Genomic DNA, 22,013 nt, shown 5'->3' on the forward strand with positions numbered 1-22,013 from the left:
AGACAGTACTTTAAATCAAGCTGGGCCCCACACCTTATTGATGTGTCTTGCAAAACTTGGAACTCTTTTGCATTTTGTCGTATTATAGCCACAAGTCTCAGTGTCTTTTATTAAGCATGAATGTAAAGGACCAAAACAAAATGCCCATAGTGCAAATACTTAAGTGAATGGGGGAATAGTGTGCTTATAGTGTGACAAAGTTTAAGGAGTATTTTTACCTTTTCACAGCACCACAGTAGCTGTGTTTCCCCTACAAATGTCCACAAAACTTTGTCAATATTCTGCTAGTCTCAAAAAAAGAGAAAAAAAAACAAACAATTAAGTTTGTTTGCATGATAAGTCATTAAAAACATGCCGCAACCTCGTCCTCCAACTGCTTCCTGTCATCGGCTTCTTCACGGTTTACGGCGGTGGTAACATCTGGTTACTGATCATGTGACTCTTGATGCCAAAAAAGTGTTTCCATTGCAGTTTTGTGAATATGGCAAACAAAAAACAACAACAAAAAATCACCTCATTCCAGCACCAAGACTTCATATTGAGAAACAAGAGGTTTTTCCAAATTGCCCTGTGTCCAATTAAGCCAATTTATTTTTTTGGAAAAGTCTGATTGTGGGATTATATGGTCAATGGAAACGCAGCTAGTAGTCTTTTGGTAAGCCTTTCATTTGACCATATAGATAAAGATTATTTAGCTGGATCTCACTGAACTTTGAGCTGAAGTCTGTTAATGTTGGTTTTAACCCAAGAGAGTGTGTGTTAAATGAGCTAAGTTGTATACGACTGTCTGTAGAGTTAACTTGACTGGACATCTTCATTATGGCTCAAATAATTACAAGTATAAACTCATTTTAATAAAGCCAACACACAATTTAAGCTGAAAACAATCCAGATGTTCCCTGATGGGGTTCAGATTCGATCTAAGACTCACCAGGACCAAAATGATAAACCTTTACAATACTGTAAATGCAACACAGCCTAAGCGATAAAAGATTAAATACTCCAACTGCACAGTGATGTTCAGAACCCCCCCTAAAAAAAAAACAAACAGGATTTTTCAAAGAATATCTGTTGGTCCTGAATAAATACATGATGATAAAGAAACATAAGTATGAAAAAAATAAATAAATATGTGCTCTGCTTACTTGCCATACAAGACTACTTTATATCAAAGTAAAAATCAAAAGCATGTTTTGATACAAACACAAAGCGGAGCCCGAAGAGTCCGAAAGCGGTGAAGTTGGAACTAACACAAAAATTTCTGTTGTTCTAATTTTCCCTGATTTGTTTGTGCTTGGACGGCGGCTCTGTCGCTAACTGGGATCCTGTTTGTGGTCCTGCACCACAAAAGCGGCCGGCATCACTCCTTCTCCTCTGACAGCTGGCCGTTGATCAGGCCGGACTCCCAGAGATGCCACAGAGGAGCCTTCTGACCTCCGGCTCTATGAACTTTCGCCTCCTGCTGTGAGATAAGACAGAGAAAAGACGAGGCTTTAGAGCCACAGATAAGCTACTGCAGCTTGATCCTTTCGATTTCAGCTCTTGCTCTCAGCTAAGCATTTGGAAAACATTCCAATATAATCGTTTTCTGTTCTTGTACATGGAAGAAACACAGAATGGTTGAGCTAAGAACAAGAAAATTAGATTAAAGTTCATCTTTGCTTTCAGATATCGTCGTGATTTAAAAAAAATAAATATTTTTTTACCTGCAAATCCCCAGATTTCTTCTGATCCGTTTTAGAGGGAGGTGGCCAAAGTCTCTCCAGCTTTCCCCTGGACTGTAGTTTGACATCTAAAGGAACGGAAAAAGAAAAGATAAAAACAATTAAAGTTTGAAACTAATCCAAGCCTTTTGGCCCCTGTTCATATTACAAATGTTTATTAGGCCTCAGTATGTTCAGCAGCACCTGAATTCCTGGATAGTTTTGTTAGAAAACATGCTAAATTGAAATATTTACGACCAGCACAACCATTTTGAAGAATGGCATTGTTTTTGGAGAGAATCTCACCGTAGACTAAAGGTTTGTTTGGAAAATATTTACCTCATATATCCCTGTATCACAGAAGAAAGGAAAATGATGCAATTCATTTGTTTATCGTGAGAATAGCAGTCATTTTAGAACAAGGCTATGCGAGTCAAATTGTGGAAAATGTGAAGAAGCTAACCTTAGCGTAAGCTTGTTTTGGGTTAAACATCCTGCTAACTATCAAATGTTTAAATCTTATTTAGTTTCAACAAAAGAATAGGACACATCTTTTTCACATCTTCCACAATTCAATCAGAATTGTGGAAGATGAAAAAGCTAACCTTAGCCTAAGCTTGTTTTAGGTTGAACATCTTGCTAACTGACAAATATTTGAGTTTTATTTAGTTCAAACACAACATTTTTGTAATTAACTTGCTTATCCTTGATACAGTTTTCATTTCAGAATAAGAATGTTTGGAATATTATATGGAAATTGGTGAAATATGTGAAGAAGCTGATGCTAGCTTAAACTTTTAGCTAGCTCACAAAAAAGAGCATGGTATATGATGAGACTCTAGATTTCAAGGCCTTAGGTTTACTGTATATTTAAAAGTCCTTAAACTTAATATGGAAAACTGTGTTCGCGCTGTCTGTACAGCTATGAAGAGATGTTCATAGTTCCTCAGAACTTCTTTTTACAATTGAGTAAGATTCCTCTAGATTCGTGCAGAGATCTGTAATTTTTCATGTAACCCTGGTCAAAATAAAATCCTTCTTTATTCAACTAGGTCCATGTTAACACAGTCTTCTCCCTGAAGCTTTCTAACCTGGGCAATTTAAAGAGGACCAAACCCCAATTCACAACAATAGCATGAAGATATTTACTCAGGTGATTAAAATCTGTTCTTACTATACTAAGTTAAAACTAATAAACCTAATTTCTCCAAAAATCCTAATTAACTGAGTATCAAAGGAATTCTGGATTTTAAGAAACAGTGTTACACATATGTGCTTATTGGAGCGCTTCACTCATTTTAAACACAAGCGTGGGAATGAACACAAAGTTATATAACCACAGAAATTGTAATGTTATTTGTTTTTTTGAGCACAGCAGTGGTCAACTTTCATACGTTTAAACATAAGGGTAGAATATTGTTAATGCAATCTCACTTGTTGAGCATACAGTTCCCACTTTAGAACAAGATTGTCTGAGATTACTCCACCATTTAGGAAGAAGCTGATTTTGGCCTAAATAGAGATAATAGAGGCCATATTCCAAAACACAGCCATCCATATCTTCCTTCTTCCTCTCTCTGTTTTATTTCCTGTATTGGTAACTCTCAATAAAAGCATCTAATGACAAGAAAACCTCTTAAACTACATCAAATTTATATTTTCATCACTTCTGCGATGGACTGGCGACCTGTCCAGGGTGACCCCGCCTCTCACCCGTTGACCGATGGAGATAGGCACCAGCACCCCTGCCGACCCCAATGAGATAACGGTGTAAGAAAAATGGATGGATGGATTTTTATAATTTCCATAAAACATATCTTGCAAATTAATAATATGTCCTCCAAAATATCTAAGCTATTATTGCATATTTTAACTCATCAATGGAGCTCTTTAGTAGAACTCCTGCTATAACTTGGTGGTTTATCAAGATTCGTTTTGTGTTTAGAAACTAGGACTCAAAGCACCTAATACTTAAAATTCACAAATATCCCTACCTTGTCACACTTTTCCTGGGTAGCTATGCTGTCCATTAAAACGTAAATGTAAAATAAAGACAGACAAAAGGCCTCCTGTTGTCACTCAGCCTGCTGGCAACCATAGACTCAGATCAAGCTTGTTGCTAAAATAACTGCCCTTGACCACAAGTGACAAGGAGGACACCAAGGTTGCGATAAGACTCATTAGATAACACTACTTGATGTTAATGTTGAGAGGCATACATTGAAGAGCCAAAAGGCCTGGAATGTTGGGATGAATACAAATCCCTGTGATTCTCAAGCTAGAACCAGTCGACTGATTGTTGAAGCATTAAAGAAGGAAAAGTCCTGCTGTATAAACGATTATTTTTCTCAATTTAATCCTTGTATGTGTTCAGTTGATGAATGTTTTATCAAACGCATCACGCTGATGCAGACTAACCTGATTTAAGCATCTTTGTACACCGATGCTTTTCTTCATCTTCAGTTTCGTGTCTGTCCTCCCCATACAGAGTGCACCGCTGTCTGCGCAGTTCTTCTTCTCGTTCCTTAGCCTCCCGAATGTCCTTCTCCACCTCCGGCTGCATTGCCATGGCTGGGCGCAGCTTGAAGAAAGGGTTTTGCCACAGGATGGGGGATCCTTGCCTTTCCTTTGTTTTACCCGTAAACTCCACAGCGGAAGCGGAGGATTCGCTATTTATTGAGTCCATGCTCCTGTGCAGTCGTAGGTGCTTGTCGTGTTTTGAGTAAGGAGATGAGCGCGTTTTGTCACGAGAACCCCCAGTTGGGCTCTTCGATCTGAGGGTTTCTGGACTTTTGTCTCCTTCGAGGGTTGTAGAGTTGCAAAGCCTCAGAGAGTGCGCCCTAGAGACAAGACAGGTCTTGAGGGAAAACATCTCAAGGCTTCGTGTGCGCTCCAGAACAGAGGGGTAAACGGGACCCTTCATTGCTGTGGTAGGGAGCTTCTTATGCCTTGTAGGTCCCTCCATGTTGCCCTGCTGAAAAGCCTCAAACAGCAGTTTTGTCTCCTTTAGCTGACGGGCCTCCCCTTTGCAGTACTCCCCAGGAATCTTACCCTGGTTGACCAGCACCAGCTCCCTTTGAATTTCCTGGCTTATCTCTTTCTGCATCTTTTTTTCAGAAAACTGCCACTGGCTTTGCTGGACGGTACACGCCTTCGTAAGGAGTGATTCAAGAGAAACATCTGTCTTGAATGGAATTTCCAACACATCCGGATTATCTGCAAGGTTGAAAACACCCCCAGCCCTCTGCAAGTTCTGCCTGGCCCGCGCCGTCTCCTGGATCTGTTTCTCCATTGAAGTTTCAGCAGCTGAAAATCGATGCCCGGCAGAAATGAATGGTATTTCACCGGGCATTTCACGAGGGCTGTGAAGTGGCAAAGTTGAAGATAGCAAGATTTCACTGTAGTCGTCCAAAGACTTGTCTGCATCTTTTGTGTTGATCTGCTTGTGCTGTGCCATTCCTGGTGGTGTTGAAATAGTTGTCCTTGCTTCTGTGTCATTGTCATTGTTTTTGTTCTCTGTCACATTTGCCCTCCGTTCCTTCTCCTTTGATGCCCCCTCCTCTTCATATTTGTCACTTGTAACACTCTTTCCTCTAACTCCCCCGTTGTCAACCTCAGACCAAAACTTATCTTCTTCCTCAGCTTTTGCCACTTTGATAATCTCCTGGGATGTATTTGGGATGTCATCATGTCGTAGCTGCACCATTTGCAGACGCTGCAGCAGTTGCTCTCCTTGTTGGATGTCAGAAGCTATTCTCCGGTTCCCATCGACCTGCTCAATCATTTCTTCAGATTCTTGCTCAGAGCTTGTGAGGATGTTGTCCGAAGATCTGGTTCCGACATATTCTTCCTTGGTACCGCACTTGGTTCTTTCCTCCGTTCCATCATTGGTAATTTCTGATGGCTCTGAAAATGTGAAATCATTTATTTTATTGAGATCAGACATTGTCCTTGATAACTCCAAGTCTCTCTCAAGGCAAGAAATACCTTTGTAATTTCTGTCACATTCTTTCTCTTGATTAGTTGTATCCCCCAGGTTTCCATCCACGTCTGTATATATTTGTTTATAGTTTTCTTCTTCTTTCCATGGCTTTGGGTCATCTTCAGGCTCCTCATTTGATTCTTCATCCCCTGATGTGTTATTCCTCTCTGCTTTTCCAGTTTTGTCATGACGTCGCTCCACCAGACAAGCTGAGTCATTCGTGGATTTTTGGTCTTGATAATCCATTGGTGTAGAGTTCATGTCATTGGAAAGCAATGTGTCATCCATAGGCTCCATTGAGGGCTGCATTGTACTGGTTATCTCTTCATCCAGCTCGTTCCGTGCTGCCATTAACTGCTTCTCACCATGGTGCCTGGCTAAGCTGCAGGGATTAGCTCTTGTTGCGTCAGCCGCTTCGGTTGGTAGGGTCACACCAGAATCAGCTGGTGTTGCGCTTCTGCTTCCCTCTGTTGGCGACAAAACAGCCCTGCAGGGTGGAGGAGAAGGGGGCTGGATGAACACATCGTCCGGCCCTTCATCGTCGTCCATCAAGCTGTAGTACTGCTTGATCTGCGCAGGAGCATCACGATAAACTTCGGCATCATCTTTTGAATTTTTAAAGATTTCGGAGCAATTCGTTGTATTTTGGGTCATGTCTTTGCAGTCCTGATTTATGCACCTACATCCATGGCTCTGGGAGAGAAAGCTTGATGAGCTGAGATATATTGTTGAATGACAACTTTTAGACAAAGTCAGAGGTTTATTGGTATTTCCCCTTTAGATCCAATAGGCTACAATAAAACAACAACATAAATAGTTATTGAGGTAGACAATTTAATTATGCCAATAACTGGATTATTCTGCTGATATGCAAAGGGTGGAAAACATTTTGACCATTCCTAAAATAATGGTCGTTATTTCCTAAAAGTGGGAAACAACATCTTTTGGCAAAAACTGACTTGGGCCTGTATTTTTAGTAAAGCGATGATTTTGAACATTTGAAACTTTGCCACATTCTAAAAGGTCGTATGGTTTATTTCACGCATCTAGAAGTCTACAATCCAAAGACAGTGTACAACTTTTCTTTAAAATTACCTTCCCTTTAGCAAAGATCATTTATGATCTTTGCTAAAGAGTTATTAAGATGCATGAAGTAGCATTTTACCTCACACCCTATGAAAGTTGTCACTAAACTTAAGACATTTCTCTGTAACCAGACATTTACGTAAAAACATTCTGTCTGATGTTAAATCAGAGCAAACTTTTCCTGTTTTAGGTCAGCTAGGATTTCTTGAAATGTGTACATATGGTAATGCAAGAATAATAGGTTTTTTTTATGACATTCTTCAAATGTAAAAGTTTGCATCTACTAAAATTACTAAACCTTTAGGTAATGTGAGTAAGCCCAGATGATGATGCTGTGGCTTTGTAAGCTTCTTGAAGACTTAAATGGAGGCAGAGCTGTGAATGTATTTTAAGGCAACACCTCACACACACGCACCCCCTCCCCCTCCCCCGCCCCCACACACACGCCCACCCACCCCCACACACACACCCTGCTTCCCTGTGTGACCTCATGGACAAATCAAAGGAAACCAACTAAGCTATCAGGAGGAAAACTTTGGGCATTTGAAGATGTTGCCTGAAGGTAACGAGAGTGTGTGTCATTGTCCGCAGTGAAATGAAACCTGTACTGAAAGGCCAAACAGCCAGGAAGAGGCCATTTGATTAAAAAGCAACATAAATGTCAGATTACAGATTATAAATTAACTCAGACCATGATTTTTGGAGACATGTCCAGTGACATTATAAAACTACAGCAAAAGTGTTTGGTCATAATCACCTATTGCTACAAAACGGAGGAAAAACGGAGAAGCTTGCTAGTTGAAGAACCATCTGAACTGTAAAGCACAGTGGTGGCAGTAGCATGTTATATGAGTTCTGCATTTCACGAAAAAGAAATTACATTAAGTGGAAATACTGAAGCAATCTCTCAAATCATCAACCAGGAAGTTGAGGCTTGGACACAAACATGTGTTCCAAATAGACAATGAGCATAAGCATGCCACCAAATCGATGACAAAATGTCTTAAGGGCAAGAAAATCTGTGTTTTGGAGTGGCTGCCAGAAAGTCCTGATCTCAGGTCCTTAGAACCAGCGGCACCTCAGACGAGGCCGGTAGAAAAGTTGATTTGGCCACGCCTCATCCACCTTATTCCTACCAATATTATTGGTAGGAATATTTGTAGACAGATTTCAAGATGTGTGTGTGAGTAAGCTGACCGACAACCTAACACAGTCACTCTTGTTCTTTTCAGAGAAAGGGGCCAAATTTTGAGTAAATGGGTGTGAGAAGCCTGTGTGAGTAAACCCAAAATGTTTGACACCACTCATACAGACAAAAAAAAAAAAAAAAAGCCCCAACTAGAAATAATTTGCCAATTCTACCTGACCTAAAACAGAAAAAAACGTTTAGTCTGAATTGTTGTCTGGCATTGAGAAAATAAAAGGTTAAATTTTTTTACATAGTGTATGTACAGTAAATATGGCTTTAAGTGTATGGATTAATGAAGCATCAAAGCAACTAAGAATTCAATTAGCTTTCTGTATTTATCTTGGTGCACAGCTACGGTGTTGCCCGGGTGACATTGTTCTGCCTCCGTGTCCGAGTCCTCTCAGTTGTGCTGATAAAGGGAAAGAGTAATCGGCTTTCCTCCGTCTGTCTAAACAGAGGAAAGCTGTGTGGACAGTGTCTGCCTGACTGGCTGGCCACTCAGACTCTAATACTCTATTTGGCGATTCATGTCGGTTCAGTAAATAAACTGATCTGGGACATGGCAGTGCTTTAGTAGCTCTAATCGAACTGCTCTGCTTGGACTAGACAGAATTTTATTCTCATGTTATTAATCAGTATACAATGTATCCGATTACCTTTTTAAAAAATTTTTTCTTTAAACTTAACTTGTTCTAGGCTAATTATGATTACCAACAACGCAGATTTGAACCAGCTGGTCCATATTTACACCTGCACTGAAGGATTTAAAGCCAGTTACACAGCACCTTTGGATTATCAATAGTATTTCACCGAGCTCTTCCACTGAGACATATTAATGCACTTTAATGAGCTTAACCTGTTTACACTTTATTTTTGCAGAACATTTTGTTTTACTGCATGAAACCAATAATTTAAACAATCATATTTGAAGTACTTCTGTGTATTTTCTGAACCTTTTGCATCAATCTTAACTACACATAATCTAAGCTTTCCTCTAAACCGACCTAAACCTAGATTCTTAAAATAAGACTTGATTTTCCCCAGAAATCCCTTCGTATTCGCGGTGGATCAAACTGCGGCTCCTTTTCTTTGGGGTCCCGTCCGGTTTTGGACCTGGTCATGATCAAATTAAAAACCCACACAGAAAAATGCACACGATTAATCTGTCGGTACTCATTTTGGGAAAAGCAATGCCTTATGATAAATTATATTATAAAAAAAATGTTACTACTACTTTTTACATTGTTACAAAAACAGTGCTGTTCAAACCTGGCTGTTTTTGAGTACAACAGACAACAAACGCATTTAAAAATTCATACTTTGTGTAGATTTTAAAGGAAGAGACCCACCTTACAGAGCTGTTGTCGTTGCCCGTGTGTGGCAGTACCTCGATGGAAATATGAATGATCAAGGTGATCTGCTTAGCAGCTGTATCCTCCTGTCCTCTGTGTCGTGCACAAACGAAATCCTCCTCTTTGAGAAGCAGCTTGGTTACAGATACTCCAGAGCAGGAGCAAAGTTTACGGTCCACAATTCTAATGATGTCAAATCTGATCTATGTTTCAGAAGGTACGTTTTAATGCCACTCCTTCACAGAAAAAAAACTCAAATACTTCAATATTTAAATAATGCAGTCAACATGTGGAGCACCTTTCTGCCCCAGATTGTGTACTGGAAGAAAAAGTTGCATCCAAAAACTCATACTGGAATATTCAACTTCTCAGGTTTTTATGAGAGTTTCATTGGGGTCGTACACAACTGATCCTCACAGGGTGTAGAACTGTGAATCAAATGGGAAAAAAAAATCATAGATGGCTTCTGTAGTATTTTACAAATTTAAGATTCAAAGTGCAGTGTTAAAAAGCTGAAAAGGTGTGAAATGCTTATGTGGTCAACCGCTTTTGATATCCATAACCCTACGTACAAGCCGGGTCAGGTCAAAACAGCTCTATTGATTCCTTAAGGAGCAAGTTGTTACCATCCAACCAGTCTATATAAATGAAATAATTATAACTATACGTAAGTCAAAACCAGGCCTCCACAACTGCAGCTTACAAAACTCAAATTTACAATAAACGACATAACAAAAGGAGGAGTCAAATAAATGAACTTCTGCAGTTACTTAAGACAATCATTCACAGTAGCTAATGTGATGTGCATTTGGAATGACTTGTTTATACCATAGTGAGAACACATTGGTGAAGGGCCAATAATTTCTGTGCCTGGCACCCAGTTGCACAACAAAAGAGAAAAAATAACACAAGTAAATGCAAGGAAAAAAGAAAAAGCAGTTTTATTTATTTGTTCATATTTACATTTTTCAAGAGGGGGCCATGGCCCCCCCTCCCCCTCTCTTAGGAGCGACACTGGTTAGAGAACAAGCAGCATCACTGTGTTACCATTAAGTAACACAGTGATGATGTCATGGAGCTGTTTAAAGCAGGGTCAGGTTACAAAACATCCCGAGCTTCAACCAGTTCATGGGGCACCGTTCAGTTCGTCACCTGAAAATGAGAAGGCTCATAAAAATGATTTACTAAAAACTGTTCATAGGTTTAAGATATAAGGATGGATAAAAACCTGTTTCATGATCAGTAATTTATCAGTGCATAATATCCTGCCAGCATTCTCAACTTACATCAAAAAATTACTTCATTAGATGATCAAATATGCAATTCATGGACTATAAGCATGGAAAATGCCAGCTCAGTATCAAATTGAATTTATTTATTTTTTACCTCAATTTCATTAAAAGGTAGATGACAACGTAGTGAAATTTGCTGGTTATGTATAATCAGAGTTCGTTTATTTGGGTCATCCTCCATTCTTTGAAAGATGAAGCTTTAGCTATGATTTAAGTCATCCTGATAGAGGCAAAAAGTTGATATTCTCATGTTTTAACCTGCATTTGCTCTGGAATATAGCATTATAAAATATAGGAATAATGTGGGCAATTTATTTGAGAGGATTTAGGGGTTTTGATGCCATTTCTTATCAGAATGTGAGTAGAGCATCACTGTCAGCTGTTTTTATTTGTCCTGCTGGTTAGCGCTGTTTAACATAAAAGGTTAGTACAAGGTTAAACGTTTTTGTACGCGTAGGTTTAAGAGGGTTCAAACCACGCCTACATTAGCACTATAATTTAATAGTAGACATCTAGCCAAGAGGTGTCACATTCAACTTTACATCAAGATTATTTATTCGTTCTGTATTTATTTTAAAAAGGCGCAGACGTTAGGAGTTGGGTAGGCACAAGGTGTTCTTTTTATACAACAAACATAAGAAACGTAATATATAAAATTATTAAATAGTTTCAATTTTAAAAACCCCTCAATTTAATCCAATAATGCATAATGAAGTCAATTCAACATATTAAAATCTCCTTATTCTTTTCAGCAATCCCTCGTACATGACTTAGACCAAAGTATCCATAGCAACATAACCATGTTTTTGTTCTCTGTGGCGACTGCACTCTTGACACATCTAGTCAAGAGATGTCACAGTTTTTATACCTAACAAGAACATAAAACTTGACCAATTACACGTTAATCCAGGCAAAAACAGGATTACAGACAGCAATCCCCAAACATACAGTATTGAACTTATTTGGCTGATATGTGACATTTGTTTTGCTTGAGTCCTGAAAAAGAAACTCTGTGCTCTGTCCACTAGGAGGGGAAAGCAGACTTTAACTTTGATAAAGACTGAGCTTAAGGGAAATATGTGTCTAAAAATATACCATCTTCCATTAGTTATCTTCTACATGACAGAGCAACACCGACATTTCTTCTGCCTGCCGTCATTCCCAACACTGTCTTCTCTCTGGGCTTCGGGTTCTGTGTTGTCATCGTTCAGTGGAACATCCTGAAGGGTCGTGCCTCGAGTCTTTTCCTGAGTCTCTTGCTCTCTTTTGCTTGCTGATTGAAGTGAAGCAGTGGTTCCTGGCTCCACTACGTGTTCTTCGCCGTCCTCGGTAATAATGACCCGCTCTGCAGTGAGCATGCCTTCGTAGTCCTCTTCATTGTGATCCTCCTCAGGCGAGTCGTCAGTGTAACCCAGGAACACAAGAGTGACTGGATCTTCCTCCAGGCTTTGACCCTTTATGTTTTCCAGAATTTCTGTAGTGTCTTTGGTGACGATCTTGGTTTCTTTATCTGGGATTCTTACACTTGCACACTCTTTTATCCTCTCAGCTTCCATTTTATACCCAGAGCTGTCCAACTGTGTATAGTCCTCCTCTGATGTGCCATTAGGGGTGATGAAACTCAGGACGTGATCTTGACTTTTGTTTCTTTCTCCATTCCCAGTGGTAATCTCTGCCTTGTTTGGCGTCACTGCTACATCATCCAGCAGCACCGTCATCCCGACGTCATTAATGACGGTCAATATCTCACCAAGCTCTTCGGTTGAAGGTTCACCTACCGAACCGCCAACGGTGTGGATGCTCTTCCTCCCATCGTCAAAGATGGTTGCAGATGTCGGAGCACCAGGAGGTGAGGAGATGGGGGCCACTGATTTGATGACGGTGGCACCCGTCTTTGGGTCTCTCTCCACCTGCACAGCCAACATCCCAAGGACTGCAAAGACAAAGCAAAAGTATTTGACAACAAGAACCTAGATTGGAATTAGTACACATGCAGATAAGCAATGTAAGCTACTTGATTTGATTTGCCTTAAGAGTCGCTCATCTCCCAAAGGGCGAAACTGGTACAATCACAAGTAAAGGGTTAGGGTACTACAGGCAATTGAAGTCGGAACAATGGGTTAAGGCAGTGGTCTCAAACTCCAGTCCTCAAGGCCCGGTGTCCTGCAACTTTTAGAAGTCTCTCTGCTTCAACATACCTAGCTCCAATATTAGCTCATTAGCAGAGCTCTGTAAAGGTTGACTGCATGCTAGTGAGACATTTTCACCATTTAATTCAAGCGTGTAGGACACGGGACACATCTAAACGTTTCAGGACTCGGCAACTTGTAGATGCCAAGTCTAAACGTTTGAAGCCAAGTGGTTTCAAACTGCAGCTTCACAAAGGTAAAAACGACCCAGTTTAGAAAATCCAGCTCGCTTTCCCCCCACCCACTTCCACTCAGGCCTCCAGTGGCCATAAAAAATTAACATAAAGAAACAACAAAAGGCTAAAAATAACGTAGTTCACACGCTGCTCACTGCAGTTGTACCCTTGGGGCTGAACTTGGACACGACGATATTGAATAAAGATGGCATATTTAGTTGGAGAACAGAAGAGCAATAAAAAATAAAACATGAATATTAGCAATGATTAATTCAACCATTTAGAAAGAGGATTGTTTTTTTCTCACCCGATCGGCCATCTTGTCCACCAGCTTCATGAGACATTCGCTGTGCCATTTAACTGGATTAAAGATCGACTCTTTCTTTAGTAACTGCAAAAGAAAACATGTTTAGAAGTCAGCAGGGAAAGTTTAGTCCTTAAGGAAAAATTAATAACATAAATTCTGGACAGGATGTATGATTATAATACCCCCCCACCCCCACATGTGCAGAGGTTGTGGAGATGTGATTTTTCACACACTCAATCAGCCACATACTTAATGAAAGGCAACCTTAACTATTCTCAGGCTAGTTTTGATGTTTGATCGCTTTCAATATCCTGTTGGAAAATCCTAAGATGTCAAATTTCCAATGATTTAGCTGATGATTTGGGCCAAAGTTTAAATAATTAAATATAGTAGTATTTTTTCATTATTTACATCCATTTGTCCAATGCAGCTGTACAACTGATTATTGGATAAACATAAAAAAATAGGAGCTTGTTTTAAGTCAATAATTCTTTAACATTGATGGAAATGTGTTAGATCCACTGGCAGATTATTTCACTTACAACATGAACTTATGCACTCACTTTGAGTTTTTAGATATTAATAACGTTATTTTTAAACCATCACACCCTCAGAGCAGATCAACTGCATCCAAAGAGCTCAAAATTAATGTGATATTCATGCTCACGATGAGCGCATGTAAACTTTTCTTGAAATGAAGTTTGATTTTATTATTACGATCTTGGTATGTTTCCTGACTGCAGAAAACAATGTGGCCACTAGATGTCCTCGTTGAACCGTTTTAATGGGCTGCAATATGGAATAGCTACAAAACTGGCAACGCATAAAGCAAAAATACTCAACCACATTTTTGTGCTTCTTTCTTTCTATTTTTCCCATAGTGATGTATTGGCTGCTAAGCCTTTAGTTTCACATCTTCACTTTTTGTGTTCCCACTTCAACCTTTCTGTAACTTTATTCACAGTGTTGACATGTGATGAGGATGGGTCCACATAAGTCCCTGTGACAGCCCTGATCCCGCACTGTGGAGAGACGATTACAGACAAGGGAGCTGTTGTCTCAAAGCCGAGCTGTTTTCCTTCCGTGGCTCCGCTCTGTCACTTTGTTTTAAATTCTTTTTCTTCAGCTAAGGCCTTAGCTACGGTTAATCATCCTCTGGGAAAAAAAAATAAAAAAATCTCTAGACAGACATCGCAACGAGACTGATAGAGTGGAGAAATAAGCTAACGACCCGTACTTCTAACTCTTGACCTTGTTCGACCTTGTTGATGTCCGTCTCCAAGCGAGGAAAGAGAGGTCTTTAGGGGCTAATTACGCTCACACGCTTTAAATAGACACTGACCCTTTAATGTGACCCCTCTCGACCCCCCCGTCTCCCTTTCCAGAGCCCATGAACATTTCAGTCATAGTGAGACAAACAGCGCGACAAGATTAGCTTCATTATGTCGACAGGCGTTGTGGTTGTGTTTTAGCCCAGCACTGCGTACCATAGAGGACTGGAAGACATGTCGACTGTACTCTTAAAGTTTGACTACAGAGCCTTACAAAAGTATCCTGACTTTTTCACATTTTGCCACACTGCAGCCAGAGTCAGTTTTATTGGCCACATTGTATTCAAAAACATGAGATTTGACTTTTGCTTCATGCGCTAACAGCTCGATGTTAGCGTTTAGCCCTTAGAGGGCGCAGAAGGAAACATGCAATATTAATGTGTACATAAATATTGATGTTCAGCTAATCATCAATATTCGACATAGTGAATATTGATGTTCACTATGTCGATGTTCCATTCATATAGTGAAAATTTATGGCACATTCAAGTAACTATGTAACCCTCAGTCATTATAAAAATGATGTAGAAATATGACTTGAAAGAAATTCATAATTTGCAGTTTTGCCATGAAGTTTTTTTGCATAGAAATTTAAATAAAAACGCGCAAAACAGGCTTAAATCTACGACCAGGTGTTTGAATGATTTTAGGTAGACCTAAAATTATTATTACAGTGCCTGCTGCTACTTATTACTAATCAGACTTAAGGGACATGTCAGATCTGACATCATTAAAGGGGCAGTCTTATGTAAAATTGTTTCAGCTTTACATCATGTTATAATTTTATTCTCTCATTAAAAAAAGCCTTGAGTGGATTCTTTCATGCATGTTTGAAAAATCGTTTGATCTTCTTGGCAACCATTCAGCTGTGCAAAACGCCTGGATGGACCTAGCCCCGCCTTCGAGGACAAAGCTCCTCCTCTGAGCTGCCACATGGAGGAGCACTCCCAGCTCCTTCAGACTAGCCAGCAGCAATTGGCAAACACCTGCTGGAACTGTGAGTCTGTTGAGCTGGTCATAAAAAGGGTTAATAGAGGAACAATGTTATGATGACTTCCTGAAGGCGGAGTTTCAGAAAGAGCAGGAGCTTCTTAAAGAGAAAGAGACCCAATTTCAAGGTGTTAAATTATGAAGTCAAATTTGATATATACAGCATTTTAATAAAAACCGAAGGTAACATAAGTAACAAAATGGCATCATGTGTCTGGTAAATACATATTTCTGCCTCTTTAACAGATTAGAAGACAATGAACTGAAATGTCCCGTCTAGATAAATTTATCACTGAGCTTCAGTCTGTGAGAGAATACTCCATGTTGCCTTTTGTGTATTTCGTCGTACCCAGTAGTTGCTGTGTGTTTGTGACTGCAGTAGAGTTGATACAGTCTGTGTTTTCTTGCTAAGAGACCTCCTTTCTGGCAGCAGCTGCCTTTATAGTGTCCTCCTCAGGCGTCTTTTGACTTTTGGTTTGTTTCCTGACAAACACACACGCACGCCCACGCCCACACACACACACACACACACCCGATCCCAAAGACAAAATATGTTTCAGCACAAATAAAAACACAATATAGCTCCTAACCAGTGATTCACAGCAGTGAATCAGGGAGAAGAGCCAGATGTCTGTGTCCCAAATGTTCCCACTTTGTATAGAACATGGAACAAGCATTTCATAAGCGTTTTCATAAATGTTGATAATGCTAATTTTTCAGGAATAGGATTGGCATATTGCAGTGATGTATTTTCATTGGCTTCTGCTTGTCCGCCTGCTTTAAAGATGTCAGAATGCCTTATTTACTGACTCATAGCTGAGTAGGGAGGCCTCTCTACTCTCTCTACTCAGAAAAACTCTGGACTGTTTTTCACACAGGTGGAAAATGTTCACATTTAAAACATCTGGAGGAACTACGGATCTGCTGAGGTCATTATAGGAGCTACTTGTCAGAGTAACACTGGTAAAAATGTTGTTAAAGGGTTAAAAGAGGAGCCATGTTGAGGTGACTTCTTGAAGGCGGAGATTCAGATAAAGCAGGAGTTTCTTAAAGAGACAGTGGTACAATTTCAAGGTGTCATAGGGAAGTCAAATTTCTTTAAAGTCATATTTGATATATGACTTTAAAAAAGTCATATTATAACAAGGGAAGGTAACAGTTATTTGATTGTGCTTTAAAATTGGCACATTGTTCTTGGAAACACATAATACTGCCTCTTTAAAATCACAAATACTTTTTCTCCCTCTTCATAGTTGTGTACAACTTTGTGTTGTTGCTTAAAATACCAATAAAATATGTAGAATTTTAATAACAATAATAATACATTGCATTTTTATAGTGCTTTTCAGACACTTCAAGACGCTTAGATGTTACTGTAAAGTGGCAAAACGTGAGAAAGTCCAAGATGTCTGATTACTTTTGGAAGGCAACGTACCTTGAAACTTGAAATAAGTGTTTCCTGTACGACAAGCTGACAGTGAAAACATCGTGTCTAAAAACTGCAACACCACGCTTGCTGAAAAATTACACAGCCTGACAGATCCTTTACTCTACATTTACGTTTTTGGATCATTTAGAGTCATGGAAACGTCGCTTTGACACGACGAGACATATTGCACAACAGGCGCTTTCCGCACTTCTTAAGCGTTCGTTCAAGAGATCAAGACGAACAGCTTGCCGTCTGGCTGCGGTCGTCTGTCATTTTATCTTCACTACAACGAGCTGAACAAAAGCTTGTGCTGCCATGTTGGATCTCCTTTGGGATGACTAAAGCAAACAGGCTGCTGATGCTAGACAGGGACTGAAACAAAAAGTGACGCAGATTGGTGCTAAGCGGTAACAAAATCACCTGACTCAGACGCTAATCCATGACAAGATAACTTGAAACCCATTGTTGGGATTGAAGCCAAGTTTATTTGTAGAGCACATTTCAGAATTCAAAGTGCTTTACATCATGAAAACAACCAATCTATCTACCCAGGCTGGTACTTACAGAACAACTGATGCAGTCAAAGTGTGAAGCTACTGATTTCTGACTATCAGGTTGTGCCAAGACTAAAGAATTTAATCACACATTGCTCAGTTTTATTAATAAAGTAAACCCAATCTCTAACCCTAACCCTACCCCCCCTTCCAAACACTAAGTTTTAACTTCAAGAGTAATATATACAGCTGCCAGGACATTATTTTCCTCACACTGGGGAGGGTTTTCCTCCATCTTCACGTTCCACCAAATTCACCTGCACTACAAACCCTCTGTGGCTGAGGAAGCCTCTGGCTGGGAAATGGAGTATGTGTTGCACTGTGTGGGAGGCTGTTCCAGTGTGCATGAGCAGCCTCTGGGGAGACGTAATGTAGTGTTGTTTATCCTCAAATATGCGTAGCCTGCAGGAAACACGCAAATAGTTAATGGAGAGCCTTTTCGTCCTGCATCAAATAAACGCTACATTGTTTTGACATTTCTGCTCCCATTCATTGACTTATATATATATTTCTTTTTTTGTTGTCCGATATTGTTAGGTTGCTATTTTTAATGCGTCTTTTTATCGTCTTGATTCTGGAAGATCCTAGAAGTAATGTTCAGACTAGGCGAGGATTGTTAAAACTTTACGTTTATGTAGCTTAGGTTGGCAAAAATGTTTTTCAAATGTCAGAATAATCAGAGATGGATTTTTTTATTGTTATTATTATTTAAAAAAAAAATAGGATTCTTTAAAGTTTGATTTAACAAAGTGGATACTGATGATGTCATGGCTTTTGAGTTGATTCAGAGTCACACCTGAAGACTTATTTTAAGGTACGCCTGCTTCCTTGACTGACATCGTAAAACAAAAATAAAACAAAATCAGGTAAGACATCAGGAAGAAAATTCCAAAAATCCAAACGTCCGGCTCATCCTTGGGTACAAAATCCACATACTCAAATGTCCCAAGTTCACCTGTTCAAAGAGTTCTATGCAAATCTAAACACTATGGGAATATTCAGCCATTGTTCCATTCTATGTCCCAGAGATTAATGTATTCTGTTGCAAAATATGCTTATGATATATATGCTATATATCATAATACTGATATGCTGGTTTAAACTAGTAAAAAAAGTATTACAGTACAAAGAGAAACTAGTGTTATTGTGACATAAGCCGCTCAGGAATGAAGAAGCCATTACTCAATGATAAAGAAGTTTGGTCTGGTGACCAAACCTTGGCCAGATTTAATGTTAGGCAGTGAGGGGGAAAAAATGTCCTGGTTTCTTTCTATATCTATAATTTTGACCTGGCGAACTCAAGGACAGTTTTTTTTTCAAAGCGTCACGTTCTGTACATATCTAAAAATGAATCTACGAAGTCGAAAATGGTTCCAAAAAATCCCAACATCCCGTCTGTCGATCTAGATGTAAAGTTTTCACAGAAACTGCAGGTCGTCTGTTATCAGTTCCCACGTCTCTCAGGAGATCCGTTTCGTTTGAAAGCTGCTGGTGAGCTTGAGGAGCGAATCCGAAACCGTAACCAAGTCCAAGCGGCTTCGCCCGGAACGCTACATCAGAGCGCGACGTCAGCTTGCAAGCATCTCTGTTTGGCACTGACAAGGCATGACATGATGTGAGAGTCATGGGACACACCAATGGTCAGACTTTAACATGGGAGGACACTAAAAAATCTGACTGCCTATACCTTCACTGACTGAATGTAGTGTGAAGTACTTAGAGGTCCTGTGGACTTAATAAAGGGCTGTACAAGAACATATTATTTACCATTTTCTACCATTTCATCTGTTTCTACTCCAAAATCACTCCACCTGACTGTTGTTAAATCAGACTTCTATCCAACAGGTTTTCCTCTCTGTCTTCTTCCTCTGTGGTAATTCCCTCCTCCTTGCAAAACATCAGTACCAAGGCAGTTGAGGTGTAGGCAGTTGCACAAAAGTCCTTGTTCACTATTTTGTGCCACCCAAACTCTGAGAACTTTCTTGCCACGACTGTCTCTGAAACTCTGAAACTCTGAAACTCTGTGACCAGCAGAGGAAAGTCCTTTTGATCCGACTACATTCCATGTAATTCTGAATCTAAAGGTGCTTACCGTGCAGTTGGATTGGTCAAATGAGGCTACTCAATCGGTCGCGTCTCCGTCCAGTGAAAGCGATCTGGTCTCGGTTGCGAAAACACCAGTACGTGTCGTGGAAGACGACCTCGTTTTGATATTATACTTCGGCAACTCCCTTTTTGCTGTCATGCTCCCTAAAGACAAGGCGTTCTCTGTATGTTACAAGCAGAGAGAGAGAGAGGGGAAAGGGGGATATTTTTAGTAGAGACTAACGAAGGGAGATACAGCTGGCCTGGAGAGTAGGGGTATGAGAACGGATAGTTCAGTGACTCAGCAGATTGTCTGCATGCTGAGGGATATCTGTGCTCTTACTGGGAGTTGTAAACAAGCTGGTCCACTCCGTGTGACGGTTGTTGCTGTTCTGGCTTGATTTGTATACGAGAGGCAGAGCAAACTCCAGTCAGGCCTTCAGAGGATTACTGATGGAGAATTCAGGCTCAAATGTTAGGCTGTGGAAGCCACTTGTTGTTCTAATGGGAAGTGAAATTTAATGACAGGATGAATCCAGCATGGAGAGGAATTAAAGAGTGAGCTTTGCTTTTTTTTGGTGCTTTGCTGTCTGTGTAACCATAGTAACCTTGCGTCATGTGCAAAACTACAAAGCTAAACAGTAGACGTCTTCAGTATGCCACAATATGATCTGAAAATGATCACAAAATCACAGAAAAGACTGCCGACGTCTTCAGCAGACAACCTACATAATGAGGCGAAGTCTAAAAAGTGAACACTGTTTAAAATATTTGTGATTTTTTTTCTTATTATCTTTATATGTCCTGCCCAGCAGCGTGACACTAAAAAAAATTGATGTTCTAGTGTGAAGGTGAGGCCCAACAGATTCACTTTCACAACGGCTCTCACCATCATGCTCCACTTGATGCATATATGAATCTTGACTAGAAATCTCTCTGCGGGTTTCTCAAATGTAATGGAAAAGTCTGCCTCTAAACCTGCAGAGCGAGAGAAAACAAAACCTAGAAACCACGACAACAATCAACATACACATAAATGTTAACATTTCTAACATCATTGGAAAGTACGCAGCACATGGATGTACGCTGGCATGCATCTACACACATTGTGCTTAACAATTTAAACTTATAATGCCCTAACTCTTTCTTTTTCATTTCAAATGGCGGATATAAACACAGCCACGCTGTGAGATGAGTGGGTGGGTGTCCCAGTGTGGACAGTCTGTTTATCAGCAAACACTGTTTTATGCTGATAAGTCTCAGGCCTCCCACAGCATGAAAAGCCTCGGTAGTTTCCTAAAACCAAAAACAGAGGTTAATGGTGTGAGTTACAGAGAACCACAACTCTTGGCAACCAAACAGAATCGGCACAAATACATAAAAAAAAAAAAACATGCTGAAAAACACGTTATAGTACCTATTAGTCTCAGTTCAAATGTGGGGGGAAAAAAATGAATTTTTTTGGAACAAATTCCTGCCCAAGTCAGAGAGACAATGTGTTTGTTGTTAAGAGAGAATCTTGCATTGCAGAAATATCGCTTGGCTACATTCAAGCTTAAGAAAGTCAAGTTCAAATACACCGAGAAGTCTACGTGTGAGTACAGTCCGAGTTTGGACTGTATTCCAGTCCAAATGTGGAGTGGGTCCGTTTTGCATTCGATTGAATCAGATTTTGAATATAAGTGGAATAAAAAGGTGTAGGATTGAGATGAACCAAATGTGATTGGTGATCAGGTCTTGGTAGTTGTTTCACACTTAGAAGCTGACAGATATATATTAAAAAAAAAAAGCTGCATCACTTTCCCAGACTCTGCTGTGTTTGTTTGTTGCTCTCCTCATGCTTTGATTTGACTGTTTTTCTTGTTTCTGTGTAAAACTCCAGACTGATCTTCATGTCATTTCTCGCTTCCTCCTCCAAGCTTTTCCATCTCAGTATAATTTAGATGGGACTCTTTAGATAAGGTTACTTTTTGTGTTTATTATTCCAGGTTTTGTTTGTGAATCCTCACTGTGATTAATCATGGATATAATTGTCATTGCAATTATTTTCGATAAATGTAAATAATCGCACTCGTATCAAAATAAGTGCAACTGATCGTTTATTTTGAGACTCGTGCATTTCTAAAAGCTAGACTTTCATCAAATATTTAACCAAGCTTCTACATGCCACATTCCAGATGCTAAATGGATAAATAAATATTGAAGTGGAAAAGACGGCGTTGGAAAGCAGCACTTTTACCTTTCACCCTTTTCTCACGCCGTTAAAAGTACATTTCTACGCCTGCAGCCCTCATTAGTCAAATCCCTGACATTCCTCAGATAAAAAAAAAGGCAAGAAAATTTGAAAT

General features: G+C 39.7%; 2 protein-coding genes across 6 annotated transcripts; both read right to left on the reverse strand.

The window, feature by feature from the left end:
- Positions 1-732: 732 nt before the first annotated feature.
- LOC111611605 lies at positions 733-9,345 on the reverse strand. Of its 3 annotated transcripts, XM_023348671.1 has the most exons (5): positions 9,310-9,345; positions 5,691-6,476; positions 4,122-5,609; positions 1,707-1,792; positions 733-1,462 (listed from the first exon to the last, which is right to left on the reverse strand). In XM_023348671.1, exons 2-5 carry the CDS (start codon positions 6,337-6,339, stop codon positions 1,361-1,363), a joined length of 2,325 nt encoding a protein of 774 aa, XP_023204439.1. In that variant the 5' UTR covers positions 6,340-6,476; positions 9,310-9,345; the 3' UTR covers positions 733-1,360. The 3 variants fall into 3 exon arrangements, with proteins under 3 accessions (XP_023204439.1, XP_023204437.1, XP_023204438.1); XM_023348669.1 differs by having other exon boundaries at positions 4,122-6,476; XM_023348670.1 differs by having other exon boundaries at positions 4,122-6,378; positions 9,310-9,340.
- An 889-nt stretch (positions 9,346-10,234) lies between these two features.
- On the reverse strand, positions 10,235-20,157 carry LOC111611738 (paralemmin-2-like). Of its 3 annotated transcripts, XM_023349694.1 has the most exons (5): positions 20,009-20,156; positions 19,673-19,848; positions 15,947-16,080; positions 13,277-13,360; positions 10,235-12,537 (listed from the first exon to the last, which is right to left on the reverse strand). In XM_023349694.1, the coding sequence occupies exons 4-5, from the start codon at positions 13,323-13,325 to the stop codon at positions 11,720-11,722; spliced, it is 867 nt and encodes a 288-aa protein (XP_023205462.1). In that variant the 5' UTR covers positions 13,326-13,360; positions 15,947-16,080; positions 19,673-19,848; positions 20,009-20,156; the 3' UTR covers positions 10,235-11,719. The 3 variants fall into 3 exon arrangements, with proteins under 3 accessions (XP_023205462.1, XP_023205461.1, XP_023205460.1); XM_023349693.1 differs by lacking the exon at positions 15,947-16,080 and having other exon boundaries at positions 20,009-20,157; XM_023349692.1 differs by lacking the exons at positions 15,947-16,080; positions 20,009-20,156 and having other exon boundaries at positions 19,673-19,894.
- Positions 20,158-22,013: the final 1,856 nt, after the last annotated feature.

The sequence above is a fragment of the Xiphophorus maculatus genome, chromosome 16, assembly GCF_002775205.1.
Source record: "Xiphophorus maculatus strain JP 163 A chromosome 16, X_maculatus-5.0-male, whole genome shotgun sequence".
NCBI classification, from domain to species: domain Eukaryota; kingdom Metazoa; phylum Chordata; class Actinopteri; order Cyprinodontiformes; family Poeciliidae; genus Xiphophorus; species Xiphophorus maculatus.